At 40.0% G+C, this 17026-nt stretch overlaps 1 protein-coding gene across 1 annotated transcript in view; it reads left to right on the top strand.

Moving 5' to 3' along the window:
* Window positions 1–1620: 1620 nt before the first annotated feature.
* Window positions 1621–17026, top strand: part of COIL (coilin) — a 29788-nt gene continuing 14382 nt past the window's right edge. Inside the window, exon 1 of the mRNA XM_020991930.2 lies at window positions 1621–2021. Coding sequence (XP_020847589.1) covers window positions 1678–2021 — 344 coding nt within the window. The 5' untranslated portion in view covers window positions 1621–1677. The remainder of the gene's footprint in view (window positions 2022–17026) is intronic.

The following is a 17026-nucleotide window of genomic DNA, read 5'->3' as shown; positions in this document are numbered from 1 at the left end:
TGAAGTTAAATCTATACACTCCTGACCTAATTGCACAGTAAATCACTCTACATGGCTCTAGGGTAGGGACTAGTTTGTTCAAATGACCTTATATATCTGGTTGACCTAGCAGAGTCATATACACATGGGTGCCTTGTAGTTATTCACTAAATACTGACCTATTATTTGACACTTAATACTGTATCCTCTAGCAAATCATTGGCATTTCCATTAACCCCACCCTCAGAAAGGCAAAAGATGTTCTGATTTTAAAAAAAATCCTGAGTAAGGCATACTTTTTTTGGGGGGGAGGTAATCATTTTATTAATTATTAATGAAAAGATAGTCACGTAAGGTATATTTCTTCTGGCTGCCCTTGGTTAACCAGAATGATTCAGACTCTTAGGAAAGCAGTGTGGCCTTCACTCACTGGGGAGTAACGCATGTTGTAGTAATGTGGTAGAGTAATGTAGTAGAAGGCAAGCCTTTACATTCTTTTTTTTCTTTTCTTCTTTCTTTTCTATCAGTGGTAAGGAACAAGGACAACTTTGGAAATGGACTGCTTAGCTTGCTTTCATGAGGATGTAGTCAACCTGCTTTGAAAAGGTTATCAACTTGGCAATACCAGTGGCATCCATTCCAAGCACTGTGCCAAACTCCAGACAAGATAATTCAGCAACCTCTTAGATAAAAAGGAAAAAGGGCCCATCTCATACACCTACTGACAAAGTTTTCTAAATTTGGTAGGAGAATGGCGTAGGAGTGGTTAACCCAAGAGTGGAAGGGTTGCTGAGGAGACTGAGGACAAGGGGGATCTGGTCTCTGGTCAACACATGAGAGGGATGAAACATAATAACCCTTGATCGCTGCCTGCCTTACAGTTTACAAAATGCTTCCCCTCACTTTAACAGTGAAGTAGGTTGTGTTGTTACCCTCATTTTACAAAGCAGCTTAAGTGATATGCCCAAGATCACCCCACCTTTAAGTGTCTGAGCACAGATGAGAATCTGAACTTCAGAGCTAAGCTCTGAATCAAGGATTCTAAGAGGTGGACAATAGGGAGTGTATTCTAGGCACATGAGGAGGAGTGTACAAAGGCAAGAGCTGAAATGCCTTGTGTGGGAGAGTGCAGTAAGGCCAGTTTGGCAGAAGTGGAGAATGCAAAGAGGGAAGTAACAGGTAGTAAGGCTGGAGAGGTGGGTTGGAACCAAACCGTGAAAACCTAAACCCAGGACTTAAAAGTTAAAGGAATGACACGCATTTATGAAGTTCTTACTATATGCCAGGCACTTTACAAATATTATCTCATTTGGTTCTCACAACACCTCCAGGGAGGTAAGTACTATTATGAACCCCATTTTACAGGAGAGGAAACTGAGGCAGACAGAAGTGCCCAGGATCACATACCTCATAAGAGTCCTAGGCTGGATTTGAACTGAGGACTTCCTGACTCCAGTGCTGGTAAGCGGACACTAATTTGCCTACTGTACTTTCCACTAACACCACCGAGTCTAGAATTGAGACTACACTAGTCTATACTTGTATTAGTTCCTTTGCAAGGATTATCCATTTTTAGACTGTAAGCTTCCTGGGTTTTAGTAACCTTTCCTAGTTGTCCCAATCATAGGGAGTTCTCAAACGAACTCCCTCGCCTAAACAAGAGAGCCTGCAGTGTCCACGTTGGGCCAGAAGGTGGCGATGTCAATCCCCGAAGCAACCAAGGGGGCCCCTCATAACGTTCTCTCGCATCTCAGAGGTTTCTTGGTGCCTCTCGGCTTCCGTCGAACACGGTACAAGATGGCGGCCTCCGAGACGGTTCGCCTGCGGCTCCACTTTGACTACCCACCGCCTTCCTCTCCGCGCTGTTCAGTTTTCTGGCTCCTGGCTGACCTGACCAAATGCCGAGTGGTCACTGACCTGGCCAGCCTCATCCGCCACCGCTTCGGCTTCAGCTCTAGGGCGGCATTGGGACTCTACCTAGATGGGGGGTTACTCCCCCCCACTGAGAGCGCGCGCCTGGTGCGTGACAACGACTGCCTCAGGTGCGTGAACGTGCGCGTGATGGGTGTGTGTGTGGGTGGGTGTGGGTGTGGGTGTGGGTGTGTGTGGGGAGGCTTCTGCCTCAGGCGTGGAGCCAGGTGGGCGCATGCGCAGAGTTGCGGGGGGGGGTGCGTAGTGATTTCTGCTCCTCGTGCTCTTGTTCTCAGCCCCCCCCCCCAGTGTAATGGGCATTTCCTCCCTTTCCCCTCAGATAGGGGTCCCGGGGCCACGTACGTTGGGGAGGCAGCACCCCACCCCTCTTAAGCCATGGCTGGGACGCTCTAGAGCTGGCTCAAGCATGGGAGCACGTGTGGACGTGAAGGAACCGGCTTTGAATCGGAAGTCACTTCTTCACATGGGCGTGTGGACTGGCAGAAGCACGAGTTTTTAATTTCATTAGGGCTGGTTGGTTTAATCGGCTTTCTACCCTTTCCCCGCCTGCTTCTCCTCCCTCTCTTTCCCAGTCTCCTTACACCAACCACCGCCCTCCCTTCTCGATCGGGTGACACCGGGGGCCTCCGTGTTCTTCGCACAAAACACTGGCCGCTGGCTCCCCAGGGTCCAGGCATTTTCAGTGGCTGTGCCCGTGCCTGGAATACACTCCCTCTCATTCCCCGCCTTCTCCCGGCTTCCCTGACTTCCTCCAAGTCCTTGCTAAAATCCCACTTTCTACAGGAAACGTTTGACTCTTCCCTTTGGTGGTTATTCATAACGTACCTTGTCGGTAGCTGTTGTTCAGTCATATCCGACTCTTCATGACCCCATTTGGGGTTTTCTTGGGAAAGATATTGGAGGCATTTGTCATTTCCTTCTCCAGTGTGTTTTACAGAGAGGAAACTGAGGCAAACAGAGTTAAGTGACTTGCCCGGGGTCAAAGAGCTAGTAAGTCTCTGAAGGCAGATTTGAAGTCGGGAAGATGAATCTTCCGTGATTCCTAAGTGTCACTGTTCACTGCACCACCTAGCTTCGTGTTGTCTTTCTTTTTAGACCTAGAGCCCTTTGATAGCTGGGACAGTCTTTTGCCTTTCATTGTTTCCCCACCTCTTAGTACTGTGCTTGGTATTGTTTGGCCTCCATTGGCTTAGAGTGAATGCAAATAGCAATTGTTTCTGTTTTGACTAGAAACCCTGAGGGTCTTCCCCTCCTGGACCGATTGTTTTTTGGGGGGAAACAGAGAGGTCATTCTCTGCCTCATTTCTTATTAAGCCGTAATCACAGAATGGGCTTTTCCTCATTCAGACTGAGACCTGTTGAAGAACTTAGCTTGGAAAGACCGAGGATCCCCACTGCATTCCTGGCCATCTCCAATTGTCCTGATTTATATCTGGTCACTGGACCTAGCTGGCCCTGTAGACTGGTGAGTTTGCCCAGTCCTCTCTCATGTAAATCCAGTTCACTTGCATTGTCATGGCATCACCTTTCTGAGGTCATGGTCGGCTTTGAGAAAGAAGGACAAACTGCCACAGGCAGAACACAGTAGGTGGTTACCTCTCCCAGTACACACTTGTAAAATACAATACTAAATTTCTACACTTGATGATGTATTTCCCTTAACAACTAATTAAGCATTTACTAAGCACTTACTACCTGTTACTTGATAGGCAGGCTCTGGGATGGACATAGGTAAGGAAATTTCCTCTACTGATGCAGGTCTTCACCTTCTCTGTAGCTCTTAACATCCTAGACAGCTGAGAGGTTAAAAACTTGCCCACAGTTGGTATGACTGGGGAGGCAGGACTTGAACCTAAGTCTTCCTGGCTACAAGGGATACAAAAATAAAAATGAAACAGTTTCTTGAGGTGCAGCCATTCTATGTGAGGAAACAACAATGTGCAAGTAGATATAAAGAACATACAAAGTAAGTATAAGATAATTTGAGGAGGAAAGAGGCAGTAGCAATTAGGATGTGGTGCTTGACCTAAGCTTTTGAAGGAAGCACGAATTCACCTATGGTGACAGCTCCCTCTGGATTATATAGTTTACCTGCAGGCTTTTTCCTACACAAGTTGCATTTTCATTCATAACTCATATCTTATTGAGGAATACTCCTTGCTCCCCCTTGCCACTTTCATCCTCTCCGTCTAGCACCATCATTCAGTAATTTCCTCTTTAAGGTTTATTCAATTTATATTTATCAACCAATCAAGATTCTGGTAGCTATTATTTACCAACCTCCAGAACACGTTCTTTCCCCTTCCTTAAAGAGTTCAGTGCCTGACCCACAATCTTTCTCTTCTTTCTACCCTAACTTTATAATGCATTTTGATCCTTCTTCAAGCACCCTAACCTTCTTCTTCCTGATACTCTGTTCTTCCTAGGTTTTTAAGACACTACTTTCTCCTTGTATTCCTCCTATTTACCTGGCTGCCCCTCAGTCTCTTTTACCAGATCTTTGTCTAGGTCATGCTCCCAAACCATGGATGCCCCACAGGGCTCTGTCCTAGACCCTCTTCTCTTCTCCCTCAGTATTATTTTATCTGATGATATCATCAATTCACTTGGATTCAATTATCTCTATGCAAATGATTCTTAGATCTTTTTGTCCTGTCCTGACCTCTCTGCTGACCTCCAGTCTCGAATCTTCATCTGCTTATTGGACATCTTGAATTGGATATCTCATAGACATCTTAAACTCAACATGTCCAAAACTGAATTTATTATTTTTCCTCCCAAATTGTCCCCTCTTTTTATCTTTCTTATTACTGTCCAGGACACTACCATCCTTTTAGTCTCCCAGACTTACAACCTAGGCATCATCCACAGCTTCTTACTCTTGCCATCCCCCATACCAGTTGCCAAGACCTATTGAGCCTACCTTTGCAACATCTCTCATATGGGACCCAATTCTCTCCTCTGACACTGCCATCTCTGTGGCACTTTATCACTTCATGTTTGGTCCCCCTGCCTCAAATATCTCCCTACTCCAGTTTGTCCCCCCATTCATCTGTCAAATTGATTTTCCTAAAGCAAAGACTACTTCACCACCCCCACCCCCACTCTGTAAACTCTAGTGGCTCTCTATTACTTCCGGGTTCAAAAATAAAATCCTCTGTTTGACTTTTTCAGAATTAACAATTATTTTTACAAAGGTCTGCCTTCTCTCCCTCTCACTTTTTTTCCTCACTCCCAGTTGAGAAACTGAGAAAACTGTTTGACTTTTAAAGCTCTTTGTAACCTGCCCCCTTCCGATACCTTACTTCCCACCATGTACTCTTTGATCCAATGACAATAGCTGCTTTGCTGGTCCTTGAACATGAAACTCTATCTCTAGACTCTTTTCATTTTCACATGTTGTCCCCCATACTTGGGATTTTCTGCTTCCTGGATTACCTGACTTCTTCAGCTCCTAGCTTTCTTCAAGAAGCCTTTCTAGAGCTCCCTTAATGCTAGTGCCTTCCCTCCAAGATTATCTGAAATTTATCTTGTTTATATGTTGTTTACATATAGTTGTTGGCTAATTGTTTACCCCCTTAGAATGTGAACTCCTTCTGAGCTGCTTTTTTTTTCCTCTTTATATATCCTTAGTTCTTAGCATAGTGCTTGGCTTTTAAATTTTTTTTTGTTTTAATTAACTAGGTCATTAGTAAATGCTTCTTGGCTTGGATTGACTTCTAAGAGGTGAAAATGAAGAGGGAGTACATTGTAGGCATGTGGGGTAGATAGCTTGGGCAAAGGAATAGAGATGGGAGATGAAATGTTAGTATGTGAGGGATGCAGGATGACCACTTTGGATGGAGTGTAGGCTGCCTAAAGGGAAGTAATAGATAATAAAGCTGGAGCCAAATTGTAAAGGTGTTTAAATGCCAAACAGAAGTATTTGTATTTGATATTGGAATTTTTTGAGCAAGGGAGACCTGTGCTTTAGGAGCAACAATTTGGCAGTTGTGGAGGATTTTGTATTTGATCCTGGAGGGGATAGGGAGCCACTGGAGTTTATTGAATATGGGTGACATGGTCAAACCTGTGCTGTAGGAAAATCACTTTGGTGGCTGAATAGAGGATGGATTAGAGTGGGGAGAGATTTGAAACAAGGAGACCCAGTAACAGGTTATTGCAGAAATCAAGGTGTGAGATGATGAGAGCCCGCACTAGAGTGATGGCAATGTCAGAGGAGAGAAGGGGCATGTATGAAAGATATTGCAAAGGTGAAATTAAGAGAGTGCAGGGAGGTGGAGCTGTGGGAAGTTTGAGAAAAGCTGAAAGGGTTTAGAGGAGCCACTGTGGAGAGTGGGATGGTGAGTTGATAAGGAAGATATGGTAGAATTGCCTAGCAGCAGTGGGGGCCCAGATGAAGTTGTAGAACATAAATTTGTAGTGGACCTAGTTAGAACATTGTATGATTTTTCTTTACCTTCAGTCAGCCACACATGTGTAGGGGTGAAGGTGACAAATGATGGGATTGATCCAAGGCTGAAGCTTGACTGAGCATCACTGTTGTTTGTTGTTCAGTTATTTCAATCATGTCTAACTCTTCATGACCCTATTTGGGTCACATGACCTATTTAGGTTTTTCTTGGCAAAGATACTCGAGTGGTTTGCCTTTTCCTTCTTTAGCTCATTTTACAGATGAAGAAACTGAGACAAACAGGGTTAAGTGACTTGCCTTAGTCACAGAGCTAGTAAGTGTCTGAGGCCAGATTTGAACTCAGGTCTTCTTGACTCCAGGCCTCTACTGTGCCATCTAGCTGCCTCTTGAGTGTCATTGCTGGTATGACAAGTGTGCTAGGGATTCAAGAGAGGTAGACAGTTTAGAGTTGAATTGGTTTACCAGGGAGTCAATATGAGGAGAAGAAGGAAGAGTGGCTAGTACAGGGGTAATGGCCTGGGGGAGAATTGAGAGGTCTAGGGATTGGAAGTTGTAGTGAGGATAAAGAATAGGGTTATGTAAGAGAAGACAGGAATAGGTGAAAAGCCAATAGATTATGATTGGATAATGGGATTTCAAAATCCTTGAACATGAAGGTGGTACACTTGTGGGTGATGGCAAGATCAAATCTGACTGTCTTTGCTTAGCGCTGTTCCTTTTCCCCCTAGCTCCTCTGCCTTCAGTCGTGGGGCCAGCTGAACACCCCAGGAGGTCAGCCAGCAGGCTCTTCCCCCTTCCCCACCATTCATCCAAAATAAAAGAGAAAGACTGAATCTACCATTTATAACATTGTCTGTATTACAGTAACTACTATCTGTAAGGTTTATAAAAGTCCAGGGGCTGTGTGTGTGTGTGTGTGTGTGTGTGTGTGTATGTATGTATGTATATGTAGCCAGCTAATGATGTCAGGGTTTACCTGTACTTTTCATTTTTCTGAAACCCCATTTCACCAGGGCAGAGAGGGGTGCTGACAGTAAAACAGGAGCACAGGAGTGTGATGTTGTCTGACATGGTCCCCCCTCAGTGAGAATCCCAGCAAATTTGGAAGAGATAGGTATGGTGGGGTTAATTGGTAAATTGTGATCTTCTAGGCAAAATGGATTTTTCTCAGTTTCTTTTATCTTTCTGTGGAATTTGATACTATTGCTTACCTCACCTTGTTTAAATTATTTCAACTGCTTTGGTTTCTACAATATTGTCCTGGTTCATTTACTGTGACTGTTCCCTCTGTTTCCTTTAGCAGTTGGTTTTTTTCCTCTTCCTTCTTAACCCTTGGCAGCTATCTAAAAACCTATCTTTCCTCATTCTTTTCTCCGTTAACCTACTCCTTTAATTGAGATAAAAAGAAGTCTCCTTTACTGACAATTCTCCATTCAGTATATCTAGTCTCAGCCTCTTATTGAGTACTTGTTATAAGCCTAACCATGGAAAATATATAATATCATAACCCTTCTCCTCAAGAAGTTTATAATGTTCTTGGAGAAACAAGATTGTACAGCAGCCCCCTAAGCAATCCAGCAAACCACTCCAGTAATAAAAAATAATTTTATATTTTCAATGGCTTATACAACACTTCTACAGCAATACAACACTTTGATAACCTGTTGTCACCTCAACTTCAACTTATCTCATACTGAATTATGCTCTTCCCTTCTCCTGCCCCTACCAGACTCCCTAATTCTACATTTCTGCCACTATTGTCATTATCATTCTCCTTCCTAGTAGTCCTAGATTAAAACTTGTAATCGCATTGGACTCCTTTTGTTACTTATATTCAGTGTCATAGAGTCCTGTCTATTCTTCATTGCTAGTACTAGTTTAGGTTCTCAAGATCATATGTATGGATTACTTCGATAGTTTAATAGCTAGATTTCCTGCCTCATCTCCATCCTGTCCATCTTCTTCATTGTTGATGGATTAACCTTGTCACTTTCTTTAAGTTACATAACGTTTTCCAATTGCATATCGCTTCAAAACCAAAATCCCTAGCTTGACATTTAGGATGTTCAGTGTATGAATCAGATCAAATGTCCTATTACCTTTCAACATGAAGATTTCGCTAAAGCTGGTTTCATCTGTATTTGCTGAGCACACTATGCTTGCTCCCACCTTCCTATCTTTGTTCATGCTGTTCTTACCATTTGGAATATTGCCTATCCAAATCCTATTTAAGCAGGAGACCATAGAGTTTGAAGCTGGAAGGACCCCTTAGAGAATATCTAGTCTGACCTCTTCATTTAATACATAATGAATGATTTCCAAGGCTCAGCCCAAATTACTAGCCTTCTGTGCTGACTTTCCTGATTATTTTGACCCACCCTGATTTCACCTTTCACTGAACTCAAGAGCCCTCTAACCCAGCCCATGCAAGAAGGAACCCACATTCTAAATATCTGACGAGTAATCACTCAGCCTCTACGTGAAGACCTCCAAGGAGGGAGAGCCTATCACCTCTTGAGGCAGCCCATCCCATTTTTGGACAGATCTAATTATTTGGAAGCTTTTTCTGCCATCAGATTTGTGCCTTTTTGTAGCTTCCACCCACTGCTTCTGGTTCTGCTCCATAAATCCAAATAGAATAAATCTAATTCCTCTTCCACATGACAGCTTTTCACATACTTGAACCCAACTATCAGTCCCTCTCCCCTCCCCCGTCTTCTTTTCTCCAGCATAAACATGCTCAGTTCCTTCCACCAATCATCATATGTCACAAATTCAAGTAGTTGCCCTCCTGGATTATTAATGTCTTTCTTAAACCTTGTGCTCAGAACTTGCAGAACTAGAGCATGGGACGCTCACCTCCCTATTTGTGAAGCTGTTCTTCTAATTCAGTGCAGCTAGGTGGCATGGTGGATAGAGTGTTGGGCCTGAAGTCAGGAAGACTCATTTTTATGAGTTCAGATCTGGCCTCAGACACTAGCTGTGTGATCCTGGGCAGGTCACTTAACCCTGTTGCCTCAGTTCCTCATCTGTTAGGAAAAAGAAAAAGCTGGAGAAGGAAATGGCAAACCACTCTAATATCTTTGCCAAGAAAATCCCAAGGACTTCTGGTGCCAAGATGGTGGAGTGAGGAAGGAACCCTCAGAAGCTCTCCCAGATTATCCTCCAAACAACTTGAAAACCACTTCAGCACTGATCTAAGAGCAGAGAAGCAGCTAACCAGCACAGGAGGAAAGGTCTGTCTCCCTGGGGTAGAAGGGAAGCAAAGTCTGAGACCAAGAGCAGCCAGCCTCCCAGCAGGGGGCCTTGGGCAGGGCTCGGAGCTGGCACAGTCCACCATGGAGGCCCTACCCTCCTGCAAATCAGCAGTCCCCTAAGCAATCCAGCAGTTTCTGCAGTACAGCAAGGCTCCACTCCCAGCACAAGCCACTAGCCAGGCCTTGACCCCTTTGCTGACCAGTAGTGAAGTTCTGCTGTAGGGTGGGCCAACACCAAGACCCCATCCCCAAAGTCCTTCCCCAGAGAGGCCTTGTTTCCATAGCAACCCAGCAGGAAGACCCTGCCCCTGGGGCGGGGCAGCAAAGAAACCTCACACCCTGGGGAGGCTAACAGATGGCCCCACTCCCTAGTACAAGCCAGAAGGGAAGTGAACCCTCTAGTGTAAGCAAGCAGTTAGTTCCTAAGTCCCAGTGAAAGCCAGAAGCAAGACCCTGAGCCTCGCACAAAAAGCTTGGAGAAAAAGCCAGAGCCCAGTTCTCACATAAAAACACAAAGTCACTAAATATGTAGAAAAAAATGTGCAAAAACCAAAAAAAGAACTTGACTATAGAAAATTACTGTGGTAACAAGGGAGATCAAGGACCAAACTTAGAAGAGGACAATAGTGTCAGAATGGTTATATGTGAAGCCTCAAAGAAAAATGTAATTTGGTCTCACACCCAAAAAGAATTCCTGGAAGAGCTTAAAAAAGGATTTTAAAAAGCAAATTAAAGAAGTAGAAGAAGAATTGGGAAAAGAAATGAGAACAATGCAAGAGAGTCATGAAAAAAGAGCCAGTAGCATGCAAAAAGATAACAAAAATTCACTGAAGAAAATAACTTCTTAAAAAATAGAATTGGCCAAATGGGAAAAGAAGTACAAAAGTTCACTGGAGAAAATAATTCCTTAAAAATTAGAATTGAGCAAGTAGAAGCTAATGATTCCATGAGACGTACAGTTACAGTAAAACAAAATAAAAAAAAGTAGGAGAAAATGTGAAATTTCTCATTGAAAAAACAACCGACCTAGGAAATAGATCCAGGAGAGATAAGTTAAGAATTACTGGACTACTTGAAAGCAATGATTTAAAAAAAAATAAGCTCAGACAACATATTTCAAGAAATTATCAAGGAAAACTGTCCTGATACACTAGAACCAGAGGGCAGAATAGAAATTGAAAGAATTCACCCATTACCACCTGAAAGAGATCCCCAAATGAAAACTCCCAGGAACATCATAGCCAAATTCCAGAGCTCACAGATTAAGGAGGGATAAGATAGGGGTGAGGGAGAGAGGGATAAACAAGGGAAAAGTAGCATGGAGGGAAATATACAGTTATTATAACTATAAATGTGAATGGGATGAACTTACCCATAAAAGGGAAGCAGGTAGCAAAATGGATTAAAAACCAGAATCCTACAATATGTTGTTTACAAGAAACACATTTGAAACAGAGAGACACACAGGGTAAATGGGGCTGGAGCAGAATCTATTACACTTCAGTTAAAGCAAAGAAAGCAGGGGTAGCAATCATGATCTCAGACAAAGAAAAAGCAAAAATAGATCTTATCAAAAGAGATAAGGAAACTATATCTTGTTGAAAGGTACCATAGACAATAAAGTAATATCAGTACTAAACATATATGCACTAAATGGTATAGCATCTAGGTTTTTGAAGGAGAAGTTGAATGAATTACAGGAGGAAATAGATAATAAAACTATACTAGTTGGGGAACCTCAACTTTCCCTTCTCAAAACTAGATAAATCTAAGGGCAGGTAGGTGGTGCAGTGGATAGAGCACCAACCCTGGAGTCAGGAGGACCTGAATTCAAATCTGGCCTCAGATACTTGACACTTATTAGCTGTGTGACCATGGGCAAGTCACTTGACTCCATTGCCTAGCAAAAAAAAAAACCCTAGATAAATCTAACCAAAAAATAAACACGAAAGAAATTAAGGAAGTGAATAAAATTCTAGAAAAGTTAGGTATGATGGATCTCTGGAGAAAATTGAATGAGAATAAAAAGGAATATACTTTTTTTTCCCTTCTGAAAGTACATGGCTCCTGCACAAAAATTGACTATGTATTAGAACATAAAAGCCTCATAACCAAATGTAGAAATAGTCAGTGCATCTTTTTCAGATCATAGTGCAATAAAAATTGCATTCAGTAACGGGCAGTGGAAAGATAGGTTAAAAATTAATTGGAAACTAGTCTAAGAACAAGTCATAGAAACAACTGATAATTTCATTAAAGAAATTGAACAATGAGACAACATACCAAAATTTATGGGATGTAGCCAAACCAGTACTTAGGGGAAAATTTATATCTCTAATTACTTGCATCAATAAAATAGAGAAAAAGCAGATCAGTGAATGGGGCATGCAACTTAAAAAAAAATAAACTAGAAAAGGAACAACTAACCCCACCCAATTAAATACCAAATTGAAAATCAAAGGAGAGATTAATAAAGTTGAAAAAAAGAAAACCATTTAACTAATAAAACTAGAACCTGGTTTTATGAAAAAACCCGATAAGATAAACCATTGGTTAATTTGATTAAAAAAAGGAAAGATGAAAACCAAATTACTAATATAAAAAATGAAAGGGGTGAATTCACTACCAATGAAGAAGAAATTAAGACAATTGTTAGGAGCTATTTTGCCCAATTATATGCCAATAAATTTGACAATTTAAATGAAATTGATGAATATCTACAAAAATATAAATTACCCAGATCAACAGAAAAGGAAATAAAATAAATAATCCAATCTCAGAAGAAGAAATTGAACAAGCTTTCGATGAACTTCCTATGAAAAAATCCCCAGGGCCAGATGGATTCATAGGCAAATTCTATCACACATTTAAAGAATAACTAATCCTAATACTTTATTTAAACTATTCGGAAAAATAGGCAAAGAAGGAGTCATACCAAATTCCTTTTGTGACACAAGTATGGTGCTGATGCCTAAACCAGGAAGAGCCAAAACAGAGAAAGAAAATTGTAGACCAATTGCCCTAATGAATATTGATGCAAAAATTTTAAATAAAACACTAGAGAAGAGATTACAGCAATATATCGCAAGGATCATCCACTGTGACCAGGTGGGATATATACCAGGAATGCAGGGCTAGTTCAATATAAGGAAAACTATCAGCTTTTGACAAAATACAACACCCATTCCTATTAAAAAACGCTAGAGAGCATAGGAATAAATGGAGCTTACCTTAAAATGATAAACAATATTTATTGAAAACCATCAGCAAGCATTATCTGTAATGGGGATAAGCTAGAAGCCTTCCCAATACAATGAGGGGTGAGGCAAGGATGCCCATTATCACCTCTGTTATTCAATATTGTACTAGAAGTATTAGCTGTAGCAATAAGAGAAGAAAAAGAAATTGAAGGAATCAGAATAGGCAGTGAGGAAACAAAACTATCACTCTTTGCCGATAATATTATGTTATACTAGAAAATCCTAGAGGATCAACTGAAAAACTACTTGAAAATTATTAACAACTTTAGCAAAGTTGCAAGATATTAGATAAACCCACATAAATCATCAGCATTTCTTTATATTATCAACAAAGCCCAGCAGCAAGAGATAGAGAAGTTCCATTTAAAATAACTGTGAACAATATAAAATATGTCTACCTGCCAAGACAAACCCAGGAATTATATGAACACAACTACAAAACACCTTTTGTACAAAATTAGATCTAAACAACTAGAAAAAAAAATCATTTGCTCATGGATAGGTCAGGCCAGTATAATAAAAATGACAATTCTGCCTAAATTAATCTGTGTATTCAGTGCCATACCAGTCAGACTATCAAAAACTTATAGAGCTAGAAAAAATAATAACAAAATTCATCTGAAAGAATAAAAGGTCAAGGATATCAGGGGGATCAATGAAAAAAAATTTGAAGGAAGGTGGTCTAGCCATACCAGATCTTAAAATGTATTATAAAGTGATAATTATTCAAATAAATCTGATACTACCTAAGAAATAGAGTGGTGGGTCAGTGGAAAAATTAGATACAAATTACATTATAGTAAATGACCATAGTAATCTGGTATATGTTAAACCCAACATCCAAGCTTTTGGAACAAAAACTCATTTGACAAAAACTGCTGGGAAAACTGGAAAACAATATGGCAGAAACTAATTATAAACCAACATCTCACACTATATACCAAGATAAGGTTAAAATGGGTACATGATTTACACATATAAGGTGATACCATAGACAAATTAGAAGAGCATGGAATAGTCAGATTTATGTATAAGGGAAGAATTTATGACCAAACAAAAGATAGAGAGCGTTACAAAATATAAAATAGATAATTTTGATTATATAATTTAAAAGTTTTGCACAAAGAAAAGCAATGCAACCAAAATTATAAGGAAAGCAGAAAATGGGTGGGAAAGGAATTTTGCAACAAGTATCTCTGATAAAGGCTTCATTTCTCAAATATATAGAGAACTGAATCTAATTTATGAAATTCAAGTTATTCCTCAATTGATAAATGGTCATAGGATATGAACTGGCAGTTTTCAGGCAAAAACATCGAAGCTATCTATAATCATATGAAAAGATGCTCTAAATCACTATTAATTAGAGAAATGCAAATTAAAACAACTCTAAAGTACTACCTGACACCTATCAGATTGGCTAATGTGATAAAAAGGGAAAATGATAAATGTTGGTGGGCACGTGGAAAAACTGGGATACTATTGCACTGTTTGTGGAGTTGTGAACTGATCCAACCATTCTGGAGAGCAATTTGGAACTGCGCCCAAAGGATTATAAAATTGTGCATACCCTTTGATCCAGCAATACCACTGCTCGATCTATATCCCAGAAACATCCAAAAAAGGGAGGGGAAGGACATATTTGTACAAAAATATTTATAGAAGCCCTTTTTTGTGGTGGCTAAGAATTGGAAATTAAAGGAATGCCCATCAGTTGGGGAATGGCTAAATAAGGTGTGGTATATGATTGTAATGGAATATTATTGTTCTATAAGACATGATAGAAAAACTTGGAAAGACTTACATGAACTCATGTAAAGTGAAGAAACAGAACAAGGAGAATGTTGTATGTAGTAACAGCAATATTGTTCAGTGAAGGAACTGTTAATGACTTAGCTATTCTCAGCAATACAGTGATCCAAGAAAATTCCAAAAGGACTAATGATGAAGTATACTATCCATCACCAGAGAAAGAACCAATATTGTTTGCATAGACTCAAGCATGTTCTTTTTTACTTTTTCTTTCATTCTTTTTCTTTTATTCTAGTCTTCTTCTACAAAATGACTAATATGGAAATGTTTTACATGATTGCACATGTATAACCTATATCTGATTGTTTACTGTCTCAGAGAGGGAGATGGAGGGGGGAGGAGAGAGAGGGAGGAATAGAATTTGGAACTCAAAACTTTAAGTTAAAAAATTTATTTTAACTTGTAAGTGGAGGTGGGGAATAAAATATTTTAAAAAAAGAAATGATGAACATCATGGTTAAAATGTTTTTTTACATTTATTTTATTTTGTTTTTTCACTATTATTTTATTTTTTCCGATTACAGGTAAAGATAATTTTCAACATTCACTTTTATAAGATTTTGAGCTCCAAATTTTTTTCTCCCTTTCCTCTCCTCCCCCCTTTCCAAGATGGCAAGCAATCTGATATGGGCTATACCTGTATAATCATATTAAACATATTTCCATATTAGTCATGTTGTGAAAGAAGAATCAGAACAAAAGGGAAAAACATGGTTAACATCTTTACTATTATGTATTCCAATTGTTTTGGAGTAGAGAGCTTATTGAAATAGTTTGCCTTAAAGTTGTGATAATTAGAAACACATTTAGAGTCAGGAACATCTGGATCTGAATCCTTTTTCACTCATGTACTGATTGTTTTTCTGGGAATGTTCTTTAATCTCTCTCAGTTTCAGTTTTTATCTGGAAAATGTTAATAATAAAAGCACCTACCTCATAGGGTTGTTATGAAAAAAAACCAAACCCTAACTGTATCACAAAGAGTTGGACAAAACTAAAATAACTGAATAACAACAAAATCCTTATTCAGCTCAAAGTTGCATTAGTGACTTTGCCTACTTTGTCACACTATTGACTCACTGAGCTTGTGATCCATTACATCCCCACTGCTTTCTACCCATTCCTGCTCTATCTTATGCTTATGGAGTTGATTATTTTTGTACCCAACTGTAAAACATTTATCCTTATTGAATTTCATTTTATTAGATTCAGCTCAGTATTTTAGCCTGTTGAGATTGTTTTGGATTCTGATTTTGTTATTCAGTGTATTAATTCTCCCCTCTCCATCACCATACAAAAATAGTATAATTTATCAAAAGCATTGCCAAAATCTAAATAAACTTTACCATTCACCTCATCTACTAGATCAATAATCTTTCCCAAGGAGGAAATAATGTTAGTCTGGCATGACCTAATTTTTTTCAAAGTTTTGTATTATTTTTAAAAATTTATTTTCAGTTCTGAATTCTCTCCCTCCCATTGAGAAGGCAAGAAATGCTGGCATAACCTAATTTTGATGACCCCATGCTGGCTTTTGGCCATTACATTTTTCATTTCTAGATATTTGCTAAACCAAAAGTAAAATTATCTGGCATATAATTTATAGACTTCCCTTTTTGGAAAATCAGCATTTGACCTTATCTAATTTCCATTTCTCATGATCTTTCAGGAATCAGTGACAGTGAGTGTCTCATCAGTCACATCTGCCAATTCTTTCAAAACGTGAGCATGTAGTTCATCTGGGCCCAAAGACTTGAATTCATTGTTATTGGCAACTCAGTGTTCTCTCATTATCTTCCTACTTATCTTTATTATCAACTCCCATTTTGTAAAAGTCTTCATCCTTACTGAGAAAATGTAAACAAAAAGAACTGTGCAGCTGTGTCTTCTCTCATTTGTCAATTATCACCATCCTTTCTATCTCAACTCTGCCCTGTCCTCTTCTCTTGAGCCCTTGTGGCTTCCTTATTGTATTATTGATCTTGCTGTGCCAGTTCTCAGCGTTGGATCACTCCCACCATCTGCTGCCTTCACTCCTATGCACATGCTGCTGATTGAAACTGGAGAAAATCATGAAACCATGCTGACTGGGTCCACTACAGTTTTATGTTTTATAACTTCAATTAGGCCCTCAGTGCTGCTAGAGAGTCTTATACCTTCCTTATCAATTCACTATCACACTCTCCACAGGGGCTGTTCTTAACATTTTCATCCTTCCTCAAACCTTCCATGGTTCCTCCTCCCACCCTCTCCACTGAGATTCTTGCCTCATATTTTACAGGAAAAAAATGAGGCCATTTGCAGCTCCCTCTTCTCTCCTCATCTCACATCACTTACATGCCTTCTGCCACTATCTCCTCCTTCCCTCCATC

Source organism: Phascolarctos cinereus, unplaced genomic scaffold, assembly GCF_003287225.1.
Source record: "Phascolarctos cinereus isolate Bilbo 61053 unplaced genomic scaffold, phaCin_HiC Scaffold_5;HRSCAF=322, whole genome shotgun sequence".
Lineage (NCBI taxonomy): Eukaryota > Metazoa > Chordata > Mammalia > Diprotodontia > Phascolarctidae > Phascolarctos > Phascolarctos cinereus.
This window is presented reverse-complemented; position numbering and strand designations above follow the sequence as displayed.